This window comes from Lontra canadensis, unplaced genomic scaffold (genome assembly GCF_010015895.1).
Source record: "Lontra canadensis isolate GAN:19392208 unplaced genomic scaffold, GSC_riverotter_1.0 scaffold48, whole genome shotgun sequence".
Taxonomy (NCBI): Eukaryota; Metazoa; Chordata; class Mammalia; order Carnivora; family Mustelidae; genus Lontra; species Lontra canadensis.
In genome coordinates this window covers 4,283,870-4,305,722 of record NW_022631042.1, presented here as the reverse complement: position 1 = coordinate 4,305,722, position 21,853 = coordinate 4,283,870, and the positions used below count along the sequence as shown (strand labels likewise).

Here is a 21,853-nt window from a genome sequence, read left to right as displayed (position 1 = left end):
ATTGTATTGTGAAAGCATTCTCCACAGTTGTTTTTTCCTTGCATACTGGTACATGTCCAGTGCTAGACATTCCAAAGTTCTATAGGAAATGTCTATACACCAGTATGAGGGCTAACATTTCTGCCCTACAGAAATGGCAGTACAATCCATAAATGCAGCATGCATCAATAGAGAAAAGAAATCAAACTATCAAACCAGTTTGAGAAACCAAACTGTCAAACTGATCTGTCAATTTTTTAATTTTTATTTTATTTTATTTTATTTTATTTTTTATTTATTTTTTATTTTCTTTTACAGCAAAATTGCCTTATGGCCATTTAGTTATAAGGTGAAAATGTTTGCAATGAAAATGCCTGTGGCAAAGCTGTCTATGGGAAAAATGCTTATGGCAAAACTACTGAACATTCTGTGTCATACACAACCCTATGTGACAAAGATAGTCAATTATCAGTATCCGTTGTATTCAATCTTCTCACAAGGTGTGGGACAGTGGAATTCTGAATATAGAGAATTTATAAAGGGGTCCTCAAGTTCATCCAAAACCAACTGAATTCATATTTGAAGACAGTGAAAAAAATTTCTTTTATATATATATATATATATATATACACACACACACACACACACACACATATGTATACACAACACACACACACATATGTATGTGTAAAATTATATACATATAAGAAACGTATATACATATGTAAGAAATTTTTATATAAGACATTTTTTCATGGTCTTCAATTATATTCAGATAGCATACATGCTATCTTCAGTATGTACATATACCTACACACTATATGCACACATAGGCCTTTCATATAAACAATTAACTATGTAAATGGTATCTTGACAAAATACAGATCTGCTCTAAGGTCTAACTGACTTAAAAGTTGTCATCTGCTATCCTCTAACTTCACTGTTAGTGGATATAGAACTTGAAAATACCAAGAGATGAAATTTTTGCTTAACAAAGTTTTCCCACATTAGGAAATATGGTAAGCCATTGAGCAAAACAGTAGAGAGCAAAAGAAATGGGGGACAGCAATGTTCCCATAAATAGAATTCCTGTTTGCTCAAATCAGAAATCTATGATCTGTATCTCTTTGTCCCTCCTTTTTCAAGGATCTCTATCAGTTATCATTTCTCGATTTTGCATCTATAAGCTTTCCCTGTGTGTGTATCCCTTTACTAATCTGTAACATAGACTAATGAATTAGCTCTTCCATTCTTAAAAATACATATGTGTGTATATACATCCATACCTGCATATCTAAACAACCTGACCTAGAGTTGATGATCTTACTTTTCCCCCAATATTTCTTAGCAAATTTGCAAGGATTTTGGAGAAAAAAAAGTACCTTATATCCAGATTTCTATTTCCTCACCTCTCCCTTACTTCTCAACCACCTGTTGGCTTTTAATCATACACCTTTATATAAAAAACCGCATGCCAAAGTAACACACCTGGTCTCTTGTTTGTGGAGATACAATGGACAGAGAGGATGCCTGTTTAAAACAGAGAGAAATGTGTGTGGCTCTACCTGTGTATGTAGGTAAGCATGTATGTGTAAGTGTGCTCATCATAGAATTTTCTACAGCCACTGAAAGTAGAATCACAGAACCAATAAAGTATGTAATTCCAAGAACATCTTCATTTTTATGTTAAGTAAAAATAGCATTTAATTGCAGAAACTAAGTGCAATTCATTTCCAAAGTTGCTTTGGCTTTAGTAATGCTGTGTGGCCCTAAGTGTCCATAAAGCACAGGAGTCACTACATGAGCAGACAAACAGCAGGATCGTTAAGACTAGATTCATCAGTTTTGCAGAAGTGAATGTGATAGGATTCATTTATTATGTGGTTTAGGATGTCACAAAATGCTTTGTTTAAAAACTTAAGTTTCTGTAAAAGGTGAAGGGGATGAGAAGCAGTGTTTCAAGACATTAATATGGGAGGCGAGAGCCTGGGACATCCTCCAAGGGGCAATCACTGCCCTGAATTTTGAAAAATGATATCTTAGATTAATGCACCCACATCTTCCCATGACCGTTAACTCTGATAATGTTTTTTTTAAAGATTTTACTTATTTATTTAACAGAGAGAGAGCACAAGTAGGCAGAGCAGCAGGCAGAGAGAGAGAGAGAGGGAAGCAGGCCCCCTGCTGAGCAGAGAGCCCGATGCGGGGCTCCATCCCAGGACCCTGAGCTCATGACCTGAGCCGAAGGCAGAGACTTAACCCACTAAGCCACCTAGGAGTCCCTCTGATAATTTCTTAGAAAGAACTATTCCTAACATCAAGTTATCATTTGAAAGTATTCAGTCAATGGTTAAATTTATGAACTTTTTCAAAAGAAATGGTATCTCCATACAATTAAAATCAGCAGGTATTTAGGAAAAAACAACAACAACAACAAAAAACACGAAAACCCTTAACCAATGCAGTAAAACTTATGTCATGACATAACCACAGCATATATAGTATTCAAAGAGCTCCGTGTTAAAAAGATTTGTGATTAATTTGAAGTTATATGTGTGTATATGGTTTTAATTCTTCAATCATATTCCAATCACATACAGGCTAAAAAGCACCTGAGTATTTCAAAGTGTTCCAAAAATTTTCATCAACACTGTACCAAATTATTCACAGCACTGTGTCTGCAAAACTATCTAAATATATTAATTCACCTTTTTCCTCTCACCTTTTAGTTTTTGAAATGCATATAAAACAGTCCACTAGAGCTCATAATGAACCACACCTTTCTAAATGGTGAAAAGTTCAATTAAAAGCAAAGTAAATTGGCATTTTATTCAGAAGAGACTTCTGGATAAACATGTGATTTCTTCTGGAATTTGTTAAACACAAAAAAATAATTTATATCATCTTTTTTTTTTTTAACGGAGCCTTAACATTTTAAAAAAACCAAGTTGAGAATCATTCTCTTATCACATGCAAAGAGTCAGTAAGAAAGATGAAATAAGCTGATGGTAGGGTTGCTAGAGAAATAGTCACAGTTGATATTCTCCACAATATCAGCAGTTTTCACTACATGGAAGGACATTCAAAATAGGTCTCCCTACAATACTTTCCTCTGCAGTTAAACGATCAATGAAAAAAATACATTCCAACCTCAAAACACTTGTCTTCAGATTCTTCATTGCATACCGAAATAGAACATTTTTTACACACCATACAAATAATCTAAGATATTTTCTTGAAACTGTACAACTGAATGAAGGTAATCTCATTTAAAGTAGTGCTGGGAGACCAGAAGGGGAAGGGGAAGCTGTCATCACCACCACCCCCTCATCAACCGCAGACCCCCAAAAAAGAGGTGCATTTGCAACAGAAGATGCCTACTTAACTACTTCAGCAGGAGAGTTTCTCCTTGCCCAGCAACAAGCTCAGCCAATAACAAAATACCTCAACTCAGCCAATGATAAACCATCACCACCCTGACCTCTGGCTTTCTTCCAATGGACTTTTGCTCAAAGCAGCTTTTCACTGACTTTCTCTTTTTTTTTTTTTTTTTTCCCCTATAGTGTAGTGTTCCTTTTCTTTGATATGGGCACTGGCCTATGGCCTGCCACGGTTCACATGTCCTGTGATGGAATTTTTCTGCTATTCCTGAATAAACCCATTTTGCTGGTAAGAGAACTGGCTATTTCACTTTTAAGGTAGACAAAAATAAAAAGGTTTTCAAATAAGGATATAGTTTTTGCTGTTATAAGCTGATTTATTTGTAAATCAACAGAACAATGTTAAGATAATTTTTAGGCATCTGTAGGAAGTTTTAGTATTATTATAATCTTTAATAATTAAATGATCATAAATTTATCCTAGAAAAGCTCAAACTGTTCTATTTTTCTGTTCTCTTCTGGTTATTCTCTTCCTATAACAGTTTCTTATATAGAATTTACATGTAAGAATCAAATAGGATTTCAGAGGTCCAAATTATTTTATTAATAAATTAGATGTAAGGTCATTATGAATCACATAAAAACATAATTCTTAATCATTCTGTAATTTAGCCAATGGTTTATAATCTATGATCTGTATGACTTGATAATTGGCACACTAATATCCCTTCTTACTACCCCTGCCTGATGGTCTCTTTAAAAACCACCTACATTGACATTAAGATTAAAATACTATAAAATTGGGTTGGCTGGATAGTTTAGTTGCTTAGGTTAAGCATCTGCCTTTGGCTCAACTCATGATCCCAGGGTCCCGGGATCGAGCCCGCTCTGCAGAGCGGCTCCCCGCTCTGCAGAGGAGACTTCTTCTCCCTCCCCCTCTGCCTACCACTCTGCCTATTCTCTCACTGTCCAATAAATAAATAAATAGAATCTTTAATAAAAAATAAAATAAAATACTATAAAATTATACTCACTTTTTTGTCTTTGTTGTATTTGGCAAATATCTCCTGGGCTCTCTCTTCTCCTCCGTCCGTGAACAACATGATAATCTTATTGCAGTTGGCTCTGGAAACATTATACTGTAAAGAAAACAAAAGAATGTATATCATTCATAATAAAAGGTAAGGAATATAAAACAATACATAATGAACATGAATAAGTTGCAGGTAGTGGGTAACAGATCTGTTCAGTAAGTGTATTCTAAAGAACCACTTCTGAGATCAGAGCAGGCCCATCCCTACGAGGGCCTCCTCCCGTCCTCCCATCATCCATAGGTCTCACTTCCTTTGTGTCTGTGATCAAATGTCACCTATCATTGAGGACTTGACTCAAAACTATGTTTTAAAGGGCCACGTCTCTCCCAGATTGTATTTTCCCTCATAGCATTTACATGCTTTTATGTACACAGTATCTATTTTGTTTGTTTATTGCTAGCTTCCACTGATTAAATCTAAGTGCCATAAGGACATGAAGGTTTGTTTGTTTGTTTGAAGATTTTATTTATTTACTTGACAGACAGAGATCACAAGTAGGCAGAGAGGCAGGCAGAGAGAGAGGGGGAAGCAGGCTCCCCGCTGAGCAGAGAGCCCGATGCGGGGCTCGATCCCAGGACCCCAGGATCATGACCTGAGCTGAAGGCAGAGGCTTTAACCCACTGAGCCACCCAGGCTCTCTGAAGGTTTGTTTTTTGATCAAGAGCCTAGCACATAATAACCTCTCCATGGTTGATTAATAAATAGATTTAAATTAATGGTTATTATATCAATTTCATGCCCTTATAATTTGTACCAGAAACAAACAGTGTGAACGAAAAATGTGCATACCCTCCCACATTTATTTTCAACCCATTTGCAAACATTTCTGCTCCCTTTCATTCCTCTTCATCCTACTTTATTCACTTTACCTTTCCAAAATTATAAACTCGTAGTTGATCCCTAACACCCAACGCTCTTATATCTTTGTAAATGCCAATACCTAATCCCAGAATATCCTGCTATCTTCTTTCAATCCACACACGTACTCTAACTCTAAAAGACTCAATTCCAGTGGCAAACCTTTCGTAAACTTTAAGGTCTCCAAAGAGTCAGACATAAGAGAACAATGGATTAGCACCAAAGGGCCACTAAAATGAACAACTAATTTAGAAAGATGGACTCTGAAGTTCTGAAATTACAGTCTCAAATGTCTACTGTGGTGGAATATGTTTGCAAAAACTGTTCAGAATAAAAGATTACACTAATTTATGAATGCTCAGCTTCTTTGAGAATGTCAAGGCTCCAGCTCAGAACTATTCACTGGAGGTATAATGTAAGTCAAATCTGTAATTTTAACTTTTTTTTTTAAATTTTTTTAAAGATTTTATTTATTTATTTATTTATTTGACAGACAGAGATCACAAGTAGGCAGAGAGGCAGGCAGAGAGAGAGGAGGAAGCAGGCTCCCTGCGGAGCAGAGAGCCCCATGTGGGGCTCCATCCCAGGACCCTGAGTCATGACCTGAGCAGAAGGCAGAGGTTTAACCCACTGAGCCACCCAGGCGCCCCTAATTTTAACTTTCTAATAGCCACATTAATCAAAGTATGAAGAAATCTCTGAAATTAATTTTACTAACATATTTTATTTAACCCAGTCATCCAATATGTTGTTGATTCAACATGAAATCCATATCAAAATTATTGATATAATATGCATTTTTTTCTTTCATAATAGCTCTTCAAATTCTGGTGTGTATTTTATATTTACAACACATTTTTCAATTCAGACGAGGCACAATTTTAAGCCTCAATAAGCCACATGGGATTGTGGTTACTGTATTGGACAGCACCGGCCCTGGCCTTTAAATGAGAAATATTTTTGAAAAAAAATGTTAATCCTTAAGTAGTGTTTAGGCTTATTGAAAGACTATACCCTATCTTACTTTTCAAAGAAGATAAATCCCATTTCCCATTGTAAAGGTTAGTCAAGACAATATTATACTCTAGTGATGAAAAGATCCTGTTTGATATAATCTCACCCCATTGATTAGGCCATTAGAACATTGGCAGTTAAAGCTGTTAACCAAGTATTGTGAAAACCCAAGTATTAAATATTACAATTTGTCACATTCAAGCATAGTTCTCATCTGTGAAGAAAGCCATCTGAAAATTTGACTATAAAAAAAGTTACATATTTTATCATCAAAATACCTCGGTGAAAAACATTGAAATCCCTTAACTAAAATTAATTTCTTTGATGATTTCTTTTTATCTGCCTACTTAATATGTACCTAAAGGGCTGTTACAGAAAAGTGATTAAGTAAGAATTTTACATAAGGTCTTGATTTCATTTTTGGAAGTAGTGGGGGCAACAGTGCTAATGAACACAAGTACCAGTGTAAGTAAGCACATTGGGTCTTGCTGATCAGTCGTGTAATTAAAATAATAATGTTTCCCGAGAGAGAGAGAGAGAGAGAGAGAGAGAGATGTTAGGACATACACAAAAGGGGGAATAAAGAAATGTTTCATTTTCAATATGATCTTTCCTTAGTAGATGCGTGATAGGCAAAGTCAACAACCAGTCAGAGGATTTGCAATTTTCTAAAGAATTACACAATCCTAACAATTATGTTATGGTTTGTAACAAACTGAGTAAAGGAAAGAAGTTGGCTATTTCAATAAAATGGACTAGTAGAGTTGGTAATTTACTTTAATACGTTATTTCATAACAAATTGTGTTAAGTGTATCCCTGTGTTTCCCTGTATCACCGTGCAGACATGACACAGCACACCAGCTATCATTTATGGACTTAATAAAATTTTTTTTGAAAAATAAATTTTGGTTTATTTGTAGTATTTTATGAAGTGCCATCTGAGGACTAACTCAAATCCCAGTTTAAGGTGTACTGTGTGATAAGTGATACATTTAATCCTATTTGATACTGCTTCAGGGATCTTAATGATAAACCTTACAAGGACAAACAAGAACCAGAGAATGACATTGTGTGACAAGAAGACTGCAAGTATTGGAAATAGGTAAGAAAATCTGCTTCAACTTTGAATAAGGCTAGTAATGACATCTGGGAAAATTATTTTTTTTTAAGATTTTGTCTATTTATGTATTTATTTATTTAAGAGAGAGAGAGAGAGTGAGCAGGGGAAGGAGCAGAGGGAGAGGGACAAGCAGTCTCCACGCTGAGCACACTGCTCATGCCTGGGCTCAATTCTATGAGTCTAGAATCATGAGTCAACTGCTTAACCTACTGAGCCACCCACGCACCCCTGGGAATTATTTTAAAATGATGAACGGGGGCACCTGGGTGGCTCAGTGGGTTAAACCTCTGCCTTCGGCTCAGGTCATGGTCTCAGGGATCAAGCCCGCATCAGGCTCTCTGCTCGCCCTGGAGCCTGCTTCCCCCTCTCTGTGCCTGCTGCTCTGCCTGCTTGTGATCTCTGTGTCAAATAAATAAATAAAATCTTTATTAAAAATAAAATAAAGAATAGCAATACATAAGGGATATGTGGAAAGCAGAACATCTGAGACTTATTTCAGGAATAACTGAGAACATATTAAAAATCATTTACAACTGGCAGTAGAGGTAGTGTGAGAGGCCAAGTGGAGTTAAATCATATTTAATCAGCAACTAGGAGTGAATCTGGGAGTTATGGTGGCCTCTCTAATGAGACAGCCTTGGAAATAGTACACGAGGCTTGAGACCCCTAATCATTTCACAACTGAAACCTGAATACGAGGGAGTGAAGTGACACCATTAACAATACCAAGAAGGGTCCATCAAAATGCCACAATCTAGAAAAACCTGATTGGCTCAAAAGAAAAAGAACTTCTATGAAAAAACACACAAACTTATATTTCTTTACTGCAGAAAGAATACATTGTCATCGAAGAGTTCATTACATCTGAATCTCCAAGTTCTGAGTTTTCATCCTTCTAGTTAACCAACATACACCCTTTAATAAATTTATGCATTTTACCAAAGAGAATTCCCCCTGGAAACTGCAACGGTGAGCTGCTTGGCTTCCTGGTCTCCTTACTTGCATATCTAACACTACCTAATAAATAACCACCACCTCAAAGTCCACATAACTGAAACTGAGCTTTTCCTACCCTCGGAGTCCCTCTCTAGAGTCCTGTGTCACTAGCTACCAAGGATTCGAGTCCAGAGAACCATCCCGTTAGTTACCGTGTCACTCTCCTTAACCTTTCTTTGCTTTGACTCCAACACCAGGACTCGTAACTTCAACTCCAACACCAGGAGAGCTTAACTTAGAACACTCATTAGACCATGCCATTCTCATATTATCAACTTTTCATTTGCTCCTAAACACCTCATTAACTGATACCTCATGGCCTTTTTATTTCCCTCACAGCTCCTATATTGCTATGTCCTGGACTTGGGGAAGCACCTGCCACTTTCTCAATGTGCCACGACGTCTCCTACATCTGTGCCTTTGTCCATGTCGTTCTCTTTATCTGACATGATTTCCCCTCTCTCATCTACCTGCCTAAATTCTACTCACTCTTCAAAATCCTGTTTTCAAGAAAATGCCCACTTTCCTGACCTCCTTTGGGTAAATCGAACCCCTCTTTGGTACCACTCAAGTAAACAGACTCTGATTATGCCCCATAACAGCATTGACACACTGTTCTAGGAATGATCATTAACCGTGCCATGCTGGACGTTCTTGCGATCAGACGGTCTGCTTTACCTCTGCTATTCTAGCACTGGTAAAATGACAGGAAACTGAGGCTTCCAATAAATACCAGCTGAATGAATGAATGGAGGAAGCAACCAGTCAGATATCCTGAAAACTCTTTGAGAAGTTTACTCAGGAACAGCAAAGTAGGATTCGCAGATAAGACCACATGTAAAGGCTTATTCAGTGACTCAGCAAATATGGGATGAATTCCAAGTTCACCCTCTACCAGACATGTGCTAGGCATTAACTATAGTCATAATGATCAAGACACCAGTATCGAGCCAACAACCCACGCTCACATGGGGTTTGCTATGCGCCAGGTTCTGTGGACAATCCTACCTACATCCCTCTGAGGTATGTGCCATGGTATAAGGGAGGAAACCGAGGTGGAGAAAGTTTAGGTCCGCACTTTCAACCACCACAGTAATACTGCTTCATGAGAGATAAAAAGTTGAAGAGTTCAAAATGAAACAGACGACAAAGCCATTTGAGAACCGGAGTCTGGAGTATGAGATACACGCTCTCATATGGGGCAGACAGTAGGTGTGCTGGAACGTGAGAGTCTGAACGGAGATATCGGTGGGTGATTTGTTTGGGGGGCAGATTGTCACTGAGGAAGGAATTCCTTCTCTGTTATTTCATGTCCTCTTCACTTTCATGTCTGTCATTTGGACCTTTCTATACATTAAGAAACAACTACAAGAACCAAGTAGATGTTTAAAACTAAAATATTCGGGGTGCCTGGGTAGCTCAGTCAGTTAAGTGGCTGCCTTCAGTTCTGGTCATGATCCCAGGGTCCTGGGATCGAGCCCATGTTGGGCTCCCTGCTCAGTGGAGAGCCTGCTTCTCCCACTCCCTCTGCCTGCCACTCCCCCGACTTGGGCTCCCTATCTCTCTGTCAAATAAATAAAATCTTTAAAAATAAATAAATAAATAAATAAATAAAACTAAAATATTTCCACCAGCCATTGGAGGATTTGAAAACACCAGTCTCCAGATAAATACAGTAGCGATTGAGAGAACAAAATGAAATAATAGTCTACATATGTCAGCTAAGTTAGAAGTGCTTATACAAAATGAAATAATTATCTTACAAATGTGCTTCTTAAACAGTTTTAAAAGATGATAGAAGAAAAGATATAAAAGAAAAAGAATGTCTATATTTTGTATGTTTTTTGAATTTTGGATTTTTATAAAAGTAGTTCAAGGATTTCTACTGCCTGGACACATCTGCTTTTAAATTAAATGAAAACCAGCACAGTTATGTAACTCATAGTGACTGATGGTAGTAAGTACCAGCATATTGAAATTCAGATGCTGTGACTCAGTAACAAGAGAGAAAAGGGGGGCGGTATGGATACTTACATTAAGCAGCTGTTCAAAAGCAAAACTAAAGCCTTTCTTATAGTCAGTGATTCCTTTTGCTGTGATATTATTCACTGCGTCTTTCAGCACTTTCTTATTTCTCACATTGGCTTGGACAAGGTGCTGAAAACAGCTCACATCCTGGGCATTGCTGTTAAACTGTGAAAGACAGAAAAGTAAATATATAAATGAACATGAAAATCAATCACATCATTTTATCTGAATTTGTGGCCTGTACGTCCCATCCTGTTGCGTTCTCTCTCACAAAATGAGTAAATTGAGAACAAAAGCTCACTAAGGATCAAGCAGCAATTTTCACCCGAGCCCCCCCACTCCTAGCGCAACCGTGAGCCGGTCACTCAGCTTCCTGAAGCTTAGTTTCTCTGATTATAAATTTGGGACTTGAATTACATAAGGCCCCTTTCAGCTCTCAAATTTTCTGAGCCTTTAGAGGGAGGGAAAAAAAAAAAGCCAACAAACAATGACATGTATTCAGAATCCAAAAAAGATATGGTGATATGTGGCCGGGTTCAAGGACAAACTAACCACTTGCTTGCCTTTCTTAAGGAGAAGCTGGGTGAAAAAGCCAGAAAGTCGATGACAGGAACCAAATTTTATTAGTCCTGAACTGTGATGATACAGTCTTTCTCCAGGGGTTAACCTGGGAAAGTAAGGTGAAAGAATCAGGAACAACAGGTGGCCTTTTAGAACGGCTCGCTCTAGAGCATATACGCAGAAGGCAGGGGAAAGATGGAGGCGAGGCCAAGGACAAGCAGATCCTTGCAGACCGGGATGGCTGCGAATGATGAATGCCTGAACAACCAGGAGGCTGCAGGAGGAGAGAACGTCAAACCTGATGCGTGTCCCAGCGTGAACATTTAAGAGTCATCACCGACGTTAGTATCACCAACCCTATAAAAAGTATTCATGGAGTTCACTGGGTATTTCCAAAAAAAGCTAAGAACAATGAGTTCTGCAGGGAGATCCAGGGCACGGAGATGAGTGGAAACATCCCATCTTTTATTAGCTCTGCTATTTGTATGAGCCCTATAGGCTCTCGGGGCCGAGTGTCACATCGGCAAAATGAGGATGATAATAAGACCATGCCTGCTAGGAGGTAGGGGGCAGGCCAGATGAAATCCTGGAGATTTTCTCAAAAAAATGTATCATTAAACGATTTTAATGGGTGGATCACAAACCGAAATGTAAATTTTATAACTGATCACATATTCTTATAAATATAACAAGTGTTCCTTTTTTCTCTGAAAATCAATGAAGCTTAATTATAAGGTGCACCGCACATTTCATCAATTCAGCAAGCAAAAATTTACTGTCAGCCTGTTATAGGTCAAGAATTGTGGCAGGTGACAGTTCTGTGCCTTCAGGCATTAGGTAGATTATGCACAAACATACACACACGCATGTATCTAAGTGCATATATGGTGCCTACTATGTGTTGGGTTTACTCTACAAATATTAATCATTTCCGCTTTGTAAATGCCCTACAAGGCACGTATTATTACTATTCATGAAGAAACGTAGGCATTGGGGGGTTAAAGAACTTGCCCACAGTCCTAGGGCACATAGGACATAGAGTCAGGATCAGACTAGCACTGTGACATAAGGGTCTGGGATTTTAACTATTCCTGCAGAGTATCTTAACATATTACAACACATTATGAGTAGTTCTGTAAAGCAACAGAGCTTTATTCCCCAGGAGACAGTATCACAAGTGGATTCCAGTTTGGACCGTGAGTAGTCAGGGGAAAATCCGCACGAGAAATGGCATTTCCTGTGGTTCCAAAGAAATGTTTCATTGAAGACTATGGAGGAAGAACATTCCAGACAAACAGAACAACAAAAGGAAAGCCTTTTAGGGATGTATAAAGAAAGAGTTTAGCTCAGTCACACAGTGAGTGAGGACAATGACATAAAATGTGTTTGGGGAGGGAGGCGGGCTAGTGGTGCAGGGTCCAATAGAAATGCTAAAGAACTGTGCTTTGAATTTCTATCAAAAGGCAAGTCACAGAAAGATTTTAAGCCACAGAGAAAATAATTTAATGTAAAAATTTAAGAGATCATGCAAGTTGCTATTTGGGAAATGGATTTAAGGTGAGCCAAATTCAAAGGAGAGAAAATAATTAGAAGGCTATTATAGGAATCTAGCTCAATATAATAAGTGGCTTTGGCATTTCTGGAGATGGTCAGAAAAGAAGGGGCTGTACATTGATTTGGGAGGAAGGATCCACAGCGTGTGGTGGTAGACCGGGGATGTGGCTGAGTAACAGCCTAGTACCAGGAATGCCGTGCAGGTGTCTGATACGGGTGTCAGGATGGCCGGAGGACTAGAGCAGTGATGGGCTCGGGGGCACTTGAGGAAGAGGCAGGCAGGAGAAGCACAGAGGTTCAAGTGAGGGTGAGTTTTCAATACAGGTGAGACATGTAAATGGTGAAGTCAGGCCATTATAGCATTTGAAGTATGAGACTCGGGGTACACCTGGATGGCTCAGTAGGTTAAGGGTCTGCCTTTGGCTCAGGTCATGATCTCAGGGTCCCAGGATAGAGCCTGCATCTGGTTCCCTGCTCAGTGGGAAGTCTGCTTCTCCCTCTCCCATCTCCCCCGTCCCCGGTCTCTGTGTCAAATACACAAGCAAAATCTTTAAAGCATGAGCCTCAAAAGAAGTCTTGGCTAAAGATTTCAAAAAAAGAAAAGTAGAAGGCATCAATATAGAAGTATGGTGTAAAGCCATAGACATAACAGGAAAATAGAGGAGTCCCTAAGCAAACTTAGTAGAAGTAAGCTCCTGTGGAGGCAGGAAGGAAATCAAGAGACTGGGCTGTTTGGAATGATGAGAGAGAGAAAAAAAAAGAAAGAAAAGTATTAGTGAGAAAGATAGTGCTGTTCAGATACAAAGATGCAAAATTCAAAGTGTCCACAGAAGTCAAACATGTTACACGGTCAGTGTCCGGGGAGGGGGGCGGGGCAGAGCCCACTGGAATGCTGAGAAGCACATGGGAAGTGGTGGCCAGTGCTGTCTTCAAAGTGCCTTGGCTGGGAAACAAAGAAGAGGTGGGGTACCTCTGAGGGAGAACCTGGGGTCAAGGAAAGGCTGTCTTAAAGTGCAAGGTCACTAGAGCAAAAGAGTACTGATATTGAAGAGTGAAGGAAGGAAAAGATGCAGGAAAAGAGAAAAAGAGGTAAAATATACAGTTCTTGTGAAGGTAGGGAAGGACAGACAGCCGGCGTGTGGAGTGACCCTTGAATGGGTATCAACTTCATTGATCTGAAGAAGACAAGTGGGAGCTGAGTATAGGCGCTGCTGGTGTATACATAGATTTGGGGTTGAAAAGGTGACGGTTACTGCCTGCCTTGCTGTTCACTGAGGACACAAGCTACAATCAAGGTAAAGGAAGAAGATGGAAGGTTCGGAGAGAGTGGAGATAAAACAAGAAGGAAAATATCCTGCACAGATACATAATTTGAGTTCTTTCTTATTTTTCCTTTGAACACTATTTTCAGTTATATCTTACATAGGAGTAAAAAGCTCTAATATGTTTCCGTGCTGTTTTCCATAAATTTGAATGTTGGAAACGTAGTATCGTCAGTTCTAAATTCCACTGCCTCTTTTATTCCATTCTTTGATAATCTGACACAATCTTACTCTACACATTCTGTTCTGGAAACAAAAGAAGGTGAGAATTCCCATGTCAGAAAGTTAAAAAAAAAAAAAAAAAAGTTTGCCAATGAATCAATAGTAAAATGTCTGACCTCAGAAAATTATTAGAAATGGTTACAGAAAATGTTATTAACTGATTTAAACCAATCATGATAAAATTACAAGTTGTGCAGAAAATGAGCACTAAATAATGTATTGCTCTGAGTCTTTCGGTTGGCCTTGACCTGCTTTTAACACAGAAAAATGAAGCATCTCATTAAGTCGCTTTAACACAAACTGATTAATGTAAATTCAATTCATTAAATACAAATTCAGTGGTGTATAACAGAAATACTACGATTAAACTCATAATAAAACGCATAAATAATGCAGGGGAAAGGAACAGCTTATAAAGTCTAAGTCCCCACAGCAAGTCTCACTCTCCTAGGAAAACGAAGAGAAATTTTACAAGTTCTAAAATAGTATTTCACAGACATCTCACACTCATCTATTTTTAGAATAGACAAAAAGAACAGGTTTATTTTCACAAGCTGAAACTGCAGTCTTTGGTAACATGTACCTAAATCTTAATTTATAAACCACATATTTAATACATAAATCACTCCTGTATTAAAAACCTTAGGACAAAAGTTTAATAAGATAGTATTACAAAGCTTTGAAATAGTATATTGTGAGTGAAAATAGATTTAAGGACTCCTGCTTTTGTCACCTATTAAGAAAATGCTTTTTTCTAAAAATATATATTTAACTAACCCCGGAGTCAGAAATCCAAACTAATACCACACTGATTCCTTTCCTGATCCCAGAAAATTCAACTGAGTAGGTGTCTTATAAGAGCTGTAGAGAAAAATTTCTGCTAGCATGCTGACACAGAAAGATGTGTGGGTTAAAGTGAGCATGTGGGGTACAACTCACGTGGAACTTCGTATCCCTACTCCAGCAAATGAACATTCTTTCATTTCCTCCTTCCACATAACACGTTCTTCTACCTACAACACTTCTTTCCCTCAACAGTCTTTCCTTACAAAGGCTTTCATGACCTTTCTTGACTACATCAGACCACCCCATTATAAGCTCTCCTAGGCCTACATGTATCTTACACAGAACACGACTCCATTAAAATTTCCTGCTTCTTTGTAGACTATTTTGACAGATTCTTCCCTGGCTTCAAAGCACACATACTCAAAGAAAATAGCCATCCCACCATGCAACCTCAGTACTGGGTATATAATAGTATGCCATAAATATTTAACAAGTATATATATGGAGTTTCATTAGACGACAGTGTGAAATGATGATCAAAATCAAGCTACAGATTTAACATTGTAGAGATATTTTAGCTTTATACTATGTTAAGCTTATACAGTCATACATGTAAATATTCTGTCCAAACAGATGCTATTAAAATATCCAAACAAAGATGTATGTAAAACACCTACTGAAAAGTCTGGCCCATAGATGTTAAATCAAGTCCAACTCTAGCATTTAAAAAATTATTTAAGTAAAAACATAAGTATGCTTAAATCACAACAGATTCCTAAATTAATGAGAAAGATTCTGATAAGTGGTATCAGCTTTAGTAAGCCTTAAAGTTCACTAAGAAGACAATGCAAGTATCCTTCAAACACAAAGTTAATGTTTGAAATAGTCTCTGAAATAACCATGAACAGTAAATGTCAATGCTTCCAAAGAACCTTCCTATTAAATATCATAGTTAAGTACACATATCCTATTAAAAGATAATTTCGGTGCCCAAATAAACTGTCAACCTCTCAGATGAAGTAATTAAAACTTTTAGTTTTATAAAGACAGGATTTTTGTTCTCAGGTACTCCTCACAAAATGTTTCTGAGAGAGAACTTCGCTGCCCCTTGGATAAAAATGAAATGCTGGCACGTTGTAAGTCAAAGAATCTTCAAGTTCCTCGAAAGCAAGCTTGTGTAGGAATGGCATCCTCGTGGGATGTCATAACGCATTTCCACAGGGCACCGAGTCTACCTTTGAAATTGTTAGTGGATCAGTGGTTTTCCTCTAGAAACATTAAGAATTAAAGACAAAAGAAAACCCAAAGTGCTATTATTTCACTTGGAACTGCAGAGAAACAGAAGCAGCCCACTGAATCTTTGACCATTCAGCTCACCTTTCATTTTTACTCCTTCCCCTAATCCATGTGTCATCTAAACTCTTACAAAGACAGACTTGCTTTAGGGTACTTTGCACATTACTTAATTATAAAACATTCTTTAATGGGCAAAAAAAGGACATAATTTATAATTTCTTGGTTTCTGAAAAATTGTTCAGTATCAATTATTCCTCAGAACTTGTCTTAATGATTTGTTTTCTCTTTTCTCCATATAAAAGCAAAATGGCAGGCTCAAACTGCACATAAAACCAGCAGAAAACCTCAAATTCAGATTAGCCTGCTTTGAAACAAGGGTATTTTTTAAATTACAAAATACAATTGAACTTACTTATATAATATAACCAATAACTTATGCAACCAATTTATATTATGCAAAATTATTAATTTAAACGAATTACCTAAATTAAATTACAATGCAATTTTGTGTATTGGGCGGTTATAATGCTGGTATCAGGAGCTATCTGTGTGTTGAACACCAGAGGGCAGTGCAGGAAAATAAAAGCAAAGTGAACACAGGGTGTGATCTTCAAAATTCTTGGTTAGGTTTCATTCTTATTAAAAATACTTCATTTATTTTGATTCTCCGATTTTTATAGGAAATTTGGAAGCCAGGGTTAGTATAAGGAAACAAGATGGTTATCCTAAAACTCAGAGAAACAGGTGATAACATTTATCCATACACATATGCACATTATACTCCCAGGGAAGAATGATTTTAAGGTTCCTTAAGCAATTATTGGCAACTTACCTTACAGAAATTGCATGCCAATTTATACTATATTTATAATGATCTCATTCCACTTTCATGAATACTTAACATTTTTATTTCCTAAATTCTAAGTAAAAAGATTACTTCAATCTTTTAATTACTTGAATTTCCTTGATACTAGCAATGCAAAACTTTTTTCTCGTATATTAATTTACATATAATCTTGTGAATTGTCTTTTTTATTGGTTTATTGCCTACTTTCCAATTATAACTTTTAAACCTATTCTTTATGACTTCTTGAACTATGCTTACATAACTATTCATTAATCAGATAAATTTCATCTATATTCTCTACTAATATTTGATGATTTTGTTTGATTATTTTACACTGTAACACTTAGTCAGGGTGAAACTGATTTCCCCTAATAGTATGAGGGGACAATTACATTAAGCGTTTTTTTTCCTAGATGGCAATTTTCCCTTTTATTGAATTATTACTGGTTCGTGATCGATTCTTTATAACGAGTTAAGATTTGGGATACAATTCTGGAAATTTTTTTATTCCTTTACTATTCCCACTGTTTCACTAACTTCTTACCTTTAATATTAATAACACAAATATGAGCTAATGTATATGGAGAATCACAACTGCACCAGGCTAAGCACTTACCATGCGGTAATTCACGTAACCTTCACCAAACTTATGGTGTTGTTTTTTTTTTTTTAAGATTTAAAAATAAATGCTTCATGAATTCGCATGTCATTTCCGCATAGGGGCCATGCTAGTCTTCTCCATATTGTTCCAATTTTAATATATATATATATATATATATATATATATATATATATATGCTGCTGAACTGAGCACTGGTTTTAGTTGTAATAGTTTCCATGATGCATTTGAGGAAATGAGACTTAGAGTATTAAGCAAAGCACCTAGAGTCACCCAGTGACCAAGAATCAGAGCTCTGCTTTAGCCCCAAATGCCTGACACACTCATATCTCCAGTGTCTCATCATTTTCAATTTATACCAAAAGTATAAGCTGCCATACCCTGTCACGCTGCTTCTTCCACACTATTTTTCTGTTGAACTTTGGAACTATATTTTTTATCTAATTCAAATTAACACTTACCAATAAGTTTTGGACAAACTGACATCATCATGAGTCACCTATCCATTTCAAGAAGAGATATATAAATACATCTCCACTTCAGCTCTGGTACAATCTCATATTCTCTTTTCTCAAATGCAGATTCTAAATATATTATTAAAAGTATATGATGTTTTACAAATACAGTGAATAGGATTCCAATTTTTATTATGAGTCCCTGTCCAGGGAAAACCAGCAGGGGTGATCACCCTGGCACAGTTAGAGATGACAGAAATTTGTTAGTAGAATAGAGATGATAGAAATTTTGTTAGTAGCACTCTGGGACTTGAAAACTCTCATTTGCAAATTGATATTGCTACCCCCCAACACTGGCTGCTGGTTTGTTTTCTGTGGCCTATTGTATGAAAAAATTGATAAAGAATTTTCCACCTTTTAATCCAATTTACGAAAGTAAGGTCTAGCCCAAGCCCTGCCTCTAATAAGCATCAATGGCCACAACTGATTCAATTGTGTCCTCTGAGCTTCAGTTTCCTTCTTTCTGGAAGAAAAGGGAGGTGGGGGTGGGGTACATTACTATATCAACTAGAAAGGCCCTCAAATTCTAAAATCTTATCATTTAAATCTGATAGTTATAAATATCAAAGAATTACATTTAAAAAAGGAATAATGAATTCTGTAAATGTCAAAAGAAAGCCACATCAATGAAATTGAAGGTAATGACATTATTAAGACAAAACTTGTTTGCCTGTAATTATAAATCATTGCCCACCAAAACTTTTGGTGTTTTTACTTTTAAACAAATACTTCAAGCAGTTTTTTTTTTTTCTTTTTTTTCCCCCCCACCGGAGAGAAACAGAGCACTTGCATGGGGGGTGGGTGGGTAAGGGAAGAGGGAAAGAAACTTCAGCTGACTCCAGGCCCAGTACAGAGCCTGAAGCAGGGCTTGATCTCTCAACCCCAAGATCATGACCTGAGCTAAAACCAGGTGTCAGATACTTAACCGACTGAGCCACCCAGTTGTCCCTAAACAAATATTTGAATTAACTTAAATCATGACATGCCCAAAATTCAGTCTGTTGACTTTTGCTAAAATGTTAAGTAAGTTTCTGAATTAGCCCAACTATCATTTTAATAGATTATGTTTATATTTTGATACAGAAAACTTCTAAACCTCTCTAATTACATGAACTTAGAATTTTAAACAATTGAGGGCATACTATTTTTTTTGCTTCTGAAGTAATTTGTACTACACTTCCTCACTCATCCCTACTTGATATTTATGTTTTCTTTCTCAACCATCACTTTGTCAGCCACTGTGTAATCCTCATTCCACAGCATGTGCCCAACTAGAAATATGGGCAGGTTCTCTCCATGCTTCTTCTTCTTTTTTTTTTTTTAAAAGAGGATTCTTAAATTTTTTAAAATTTATTTGGGGGCGGGGGAGGCAGACAGATACTCCTGGGCAGGCTCCATTACATGACCCTGAGATCGTGACCTGAGCCAAAGTCAAGAATTGGACACTTAAACAACTGAGCCACTCACGTACCCCTACATGATTCTTAAATAAACATATCAGTATGATTTTTATCACAGGTTTGTTTTTTTTCTTTTCATATCCCTGTGGAAATTTGAACACCAACTCCCAATGATGCAACTTTAATGAAATGATTAACTAATCGTATACTCTTTGATCTTTTCCTCTTTACCAACGTTGTGAGGCAATGTTGGCCAACACACTCGATGTTTTTATGGTGCCTGAAGATGATTACCTGGAATGTCTTCCCTAGTTGAATTTGCCTAAAGAACTTCCCTAGTGGATTTGCCCAAAGAACTCAGAGAGAGTGATAATATACATATATAATAGATTTGCCGAGAAGAGATGCTACAATACAGATACAGTGAGGATGACTCTTGTCATTTAAGAACACAAAAATTCCAATCACTGGTTGAAATTTTTATAAAATTCTGATAACTATGTAGGACTTCCCTCTCCCTGCACTATTACAACAAAGAAATATTCAATTGAAGAAGCCCCGCTATGTGCCTTAGAGTTTTCTATATACATTAACATTTCGGCTAAACAGTATAGACAGTGTGTCTATACCCAAAACAAGGAAAATAAAACCATCCATTGGTGCGGAGGTGGGGGTACAAGGATACAGAATATAAACAACGAACATGTATATAAAGTATCAGGTGGAGACAAACATTATGAGAAAGTAAATGAGGTAAACTGATCAATATAGTTACAGTGATTGTATAACTAAAACAGGAAAGATACTGGAGATGAGGTAGTCAAGGGGGTCCTCTCAAATAAGGAAGCATTTGAGCATCTGCGCAAAGTAGGGGAATCAGCATGCATCTATCTAGACTCAGCAAGTATCAAGACTTGGGGTAAACAGAAGTTATTTCTAATCTGTACATATGTGTAAGACACGTACCTAATAGAACAAATATATTTTTTAAGGATAGTTAGTAACAACACCAGTGAATTCTCTTCAATATGAAATAGCATTTAGGATCAACAAAAGGACTACCTACACCAGCCGAAGACATGATATTCAAAGTAACTCAGTACCACTAAAATCAAACATATAAATATACATAAATACATATATATATTTAAAAATATATTTCAATTATATAAATATTTTAAAAATTTAGAGTTTGATTATGGTAGAAACTAAAGACAAAAGTGTATGAAGAAGATAGCTATCGATAGAACATAGGGTTAAGCAGGAGAGAGATCATGAGGAGTGCCAAAAATTTCTGGCAATATGTTTAGGGTGCAAACATTGGATGAAACATTAAAAAGATAAATTATGGGAAAAAGCAAAAGCCGTATTTGGAATTTATAACAGAATTTAATATGTAAATAGTCACTTTATGAAAAAATCCCTTACAATGAAACATGTAACAAAAAAAAATATTTTCAGGTCTTAGTCCATGTTCTCAAGCTCTCGCATCAACATCCAAATTCTCAAAATGCTTTAGAACCATATGAATGTGTTGAAATGAGATTCTGCTATTTGCAAATTAAGGTTAAAGTTTATGCATTCTGCAAGTAAGCACCTTAGTGTAGTAGCAATTTATGTTTCAGTTTCTGCTGATTTGAAGTTGACTAAGTAATTAGGAGCAAATATGATAGTTGAACTTAAGTAACTGTGAGCAACTAGGCTAAACCTACAGCTCACGTCAGCCCAAGCCACTCTCTTTACCTCTTGTCATAATTAAATGAATACACAGACCCTGAATAATTTGATCCAGTAAATAGTGATACACAACTCTGCTTCTTGGGCATGGACTCTTTTCCCAGTTCTTCAAGTCCCAGCAAGTAAGTGCTAACTTTTATATTTTTAAAAACAACAGGTCAGTTCAAAAGAGAAGTATTCCTTCTGGCTCACCATAAGTATTTATTACTCTGCCATTCCTAAAACTGAAGATGTAGGAGGAGAGGTAAGGTGGTGGAGGAATGGGGGACTCTGTTTCAACTGGTACCCTGAATTTAGCTAGTTATCTACCAAGCCACTCTGAATACCCATGAAATCAGCCTGAGATGTAAGATTATACAACTGGATCACTACGGGGGCAGAGGATCATCAGTCGAGAGGATGCACCTTGCCAGGATTTTGGTTGATGTTTTTGGCTGTACATCCCCTCAACTACAACTCAACAGAGTATCTAGAAGGAGGAACTCCCAACAAAGAAAAGACCCACAGACAATGGCCTCCCCTGA

At 37.0% G+C, this 21,853-nt stretch overlaps 1 protein-coding gene and 1 pseudogene across 7 annotated transcripts in view; both read right to left on the bottom strand.

Moving 5' to 3' along the window:
* CACNA2D1 (calcium voltage-gated channel auxiliary subunit alpha2delta 1) overlaps positions 1 to 21,853 on the bottom strand; it is a 496,060-nt gene that overhangs the window by 76,264 nt on the left and 397,943 nt on the right. For all 7 annotated transcript variants that reach the window (XM_032873243.1, XM_032873244.1, XM_032873245.1 and 4 more), the window contains exons 11-12: positions 10,477 to 10,635; positions 4,394 to 4,498 (exon numbers count right to left, since the gene is read on the bottom strand). In XM_032873243.1, the coding sequence (XP_032729134.1) occupies positions 4,394 to 4,498; positions 10,477 to 10,635 (264 nt within the window). The remainder of the gene's footprint in view (positions 1 to 4,393; positions 4,499 to 10,476; positions 10,636 to 21,853) is intronic.
* On the bottom strand, positions 17,737 to 17,837 carry LOC116876964 (annotated as a pseudogene).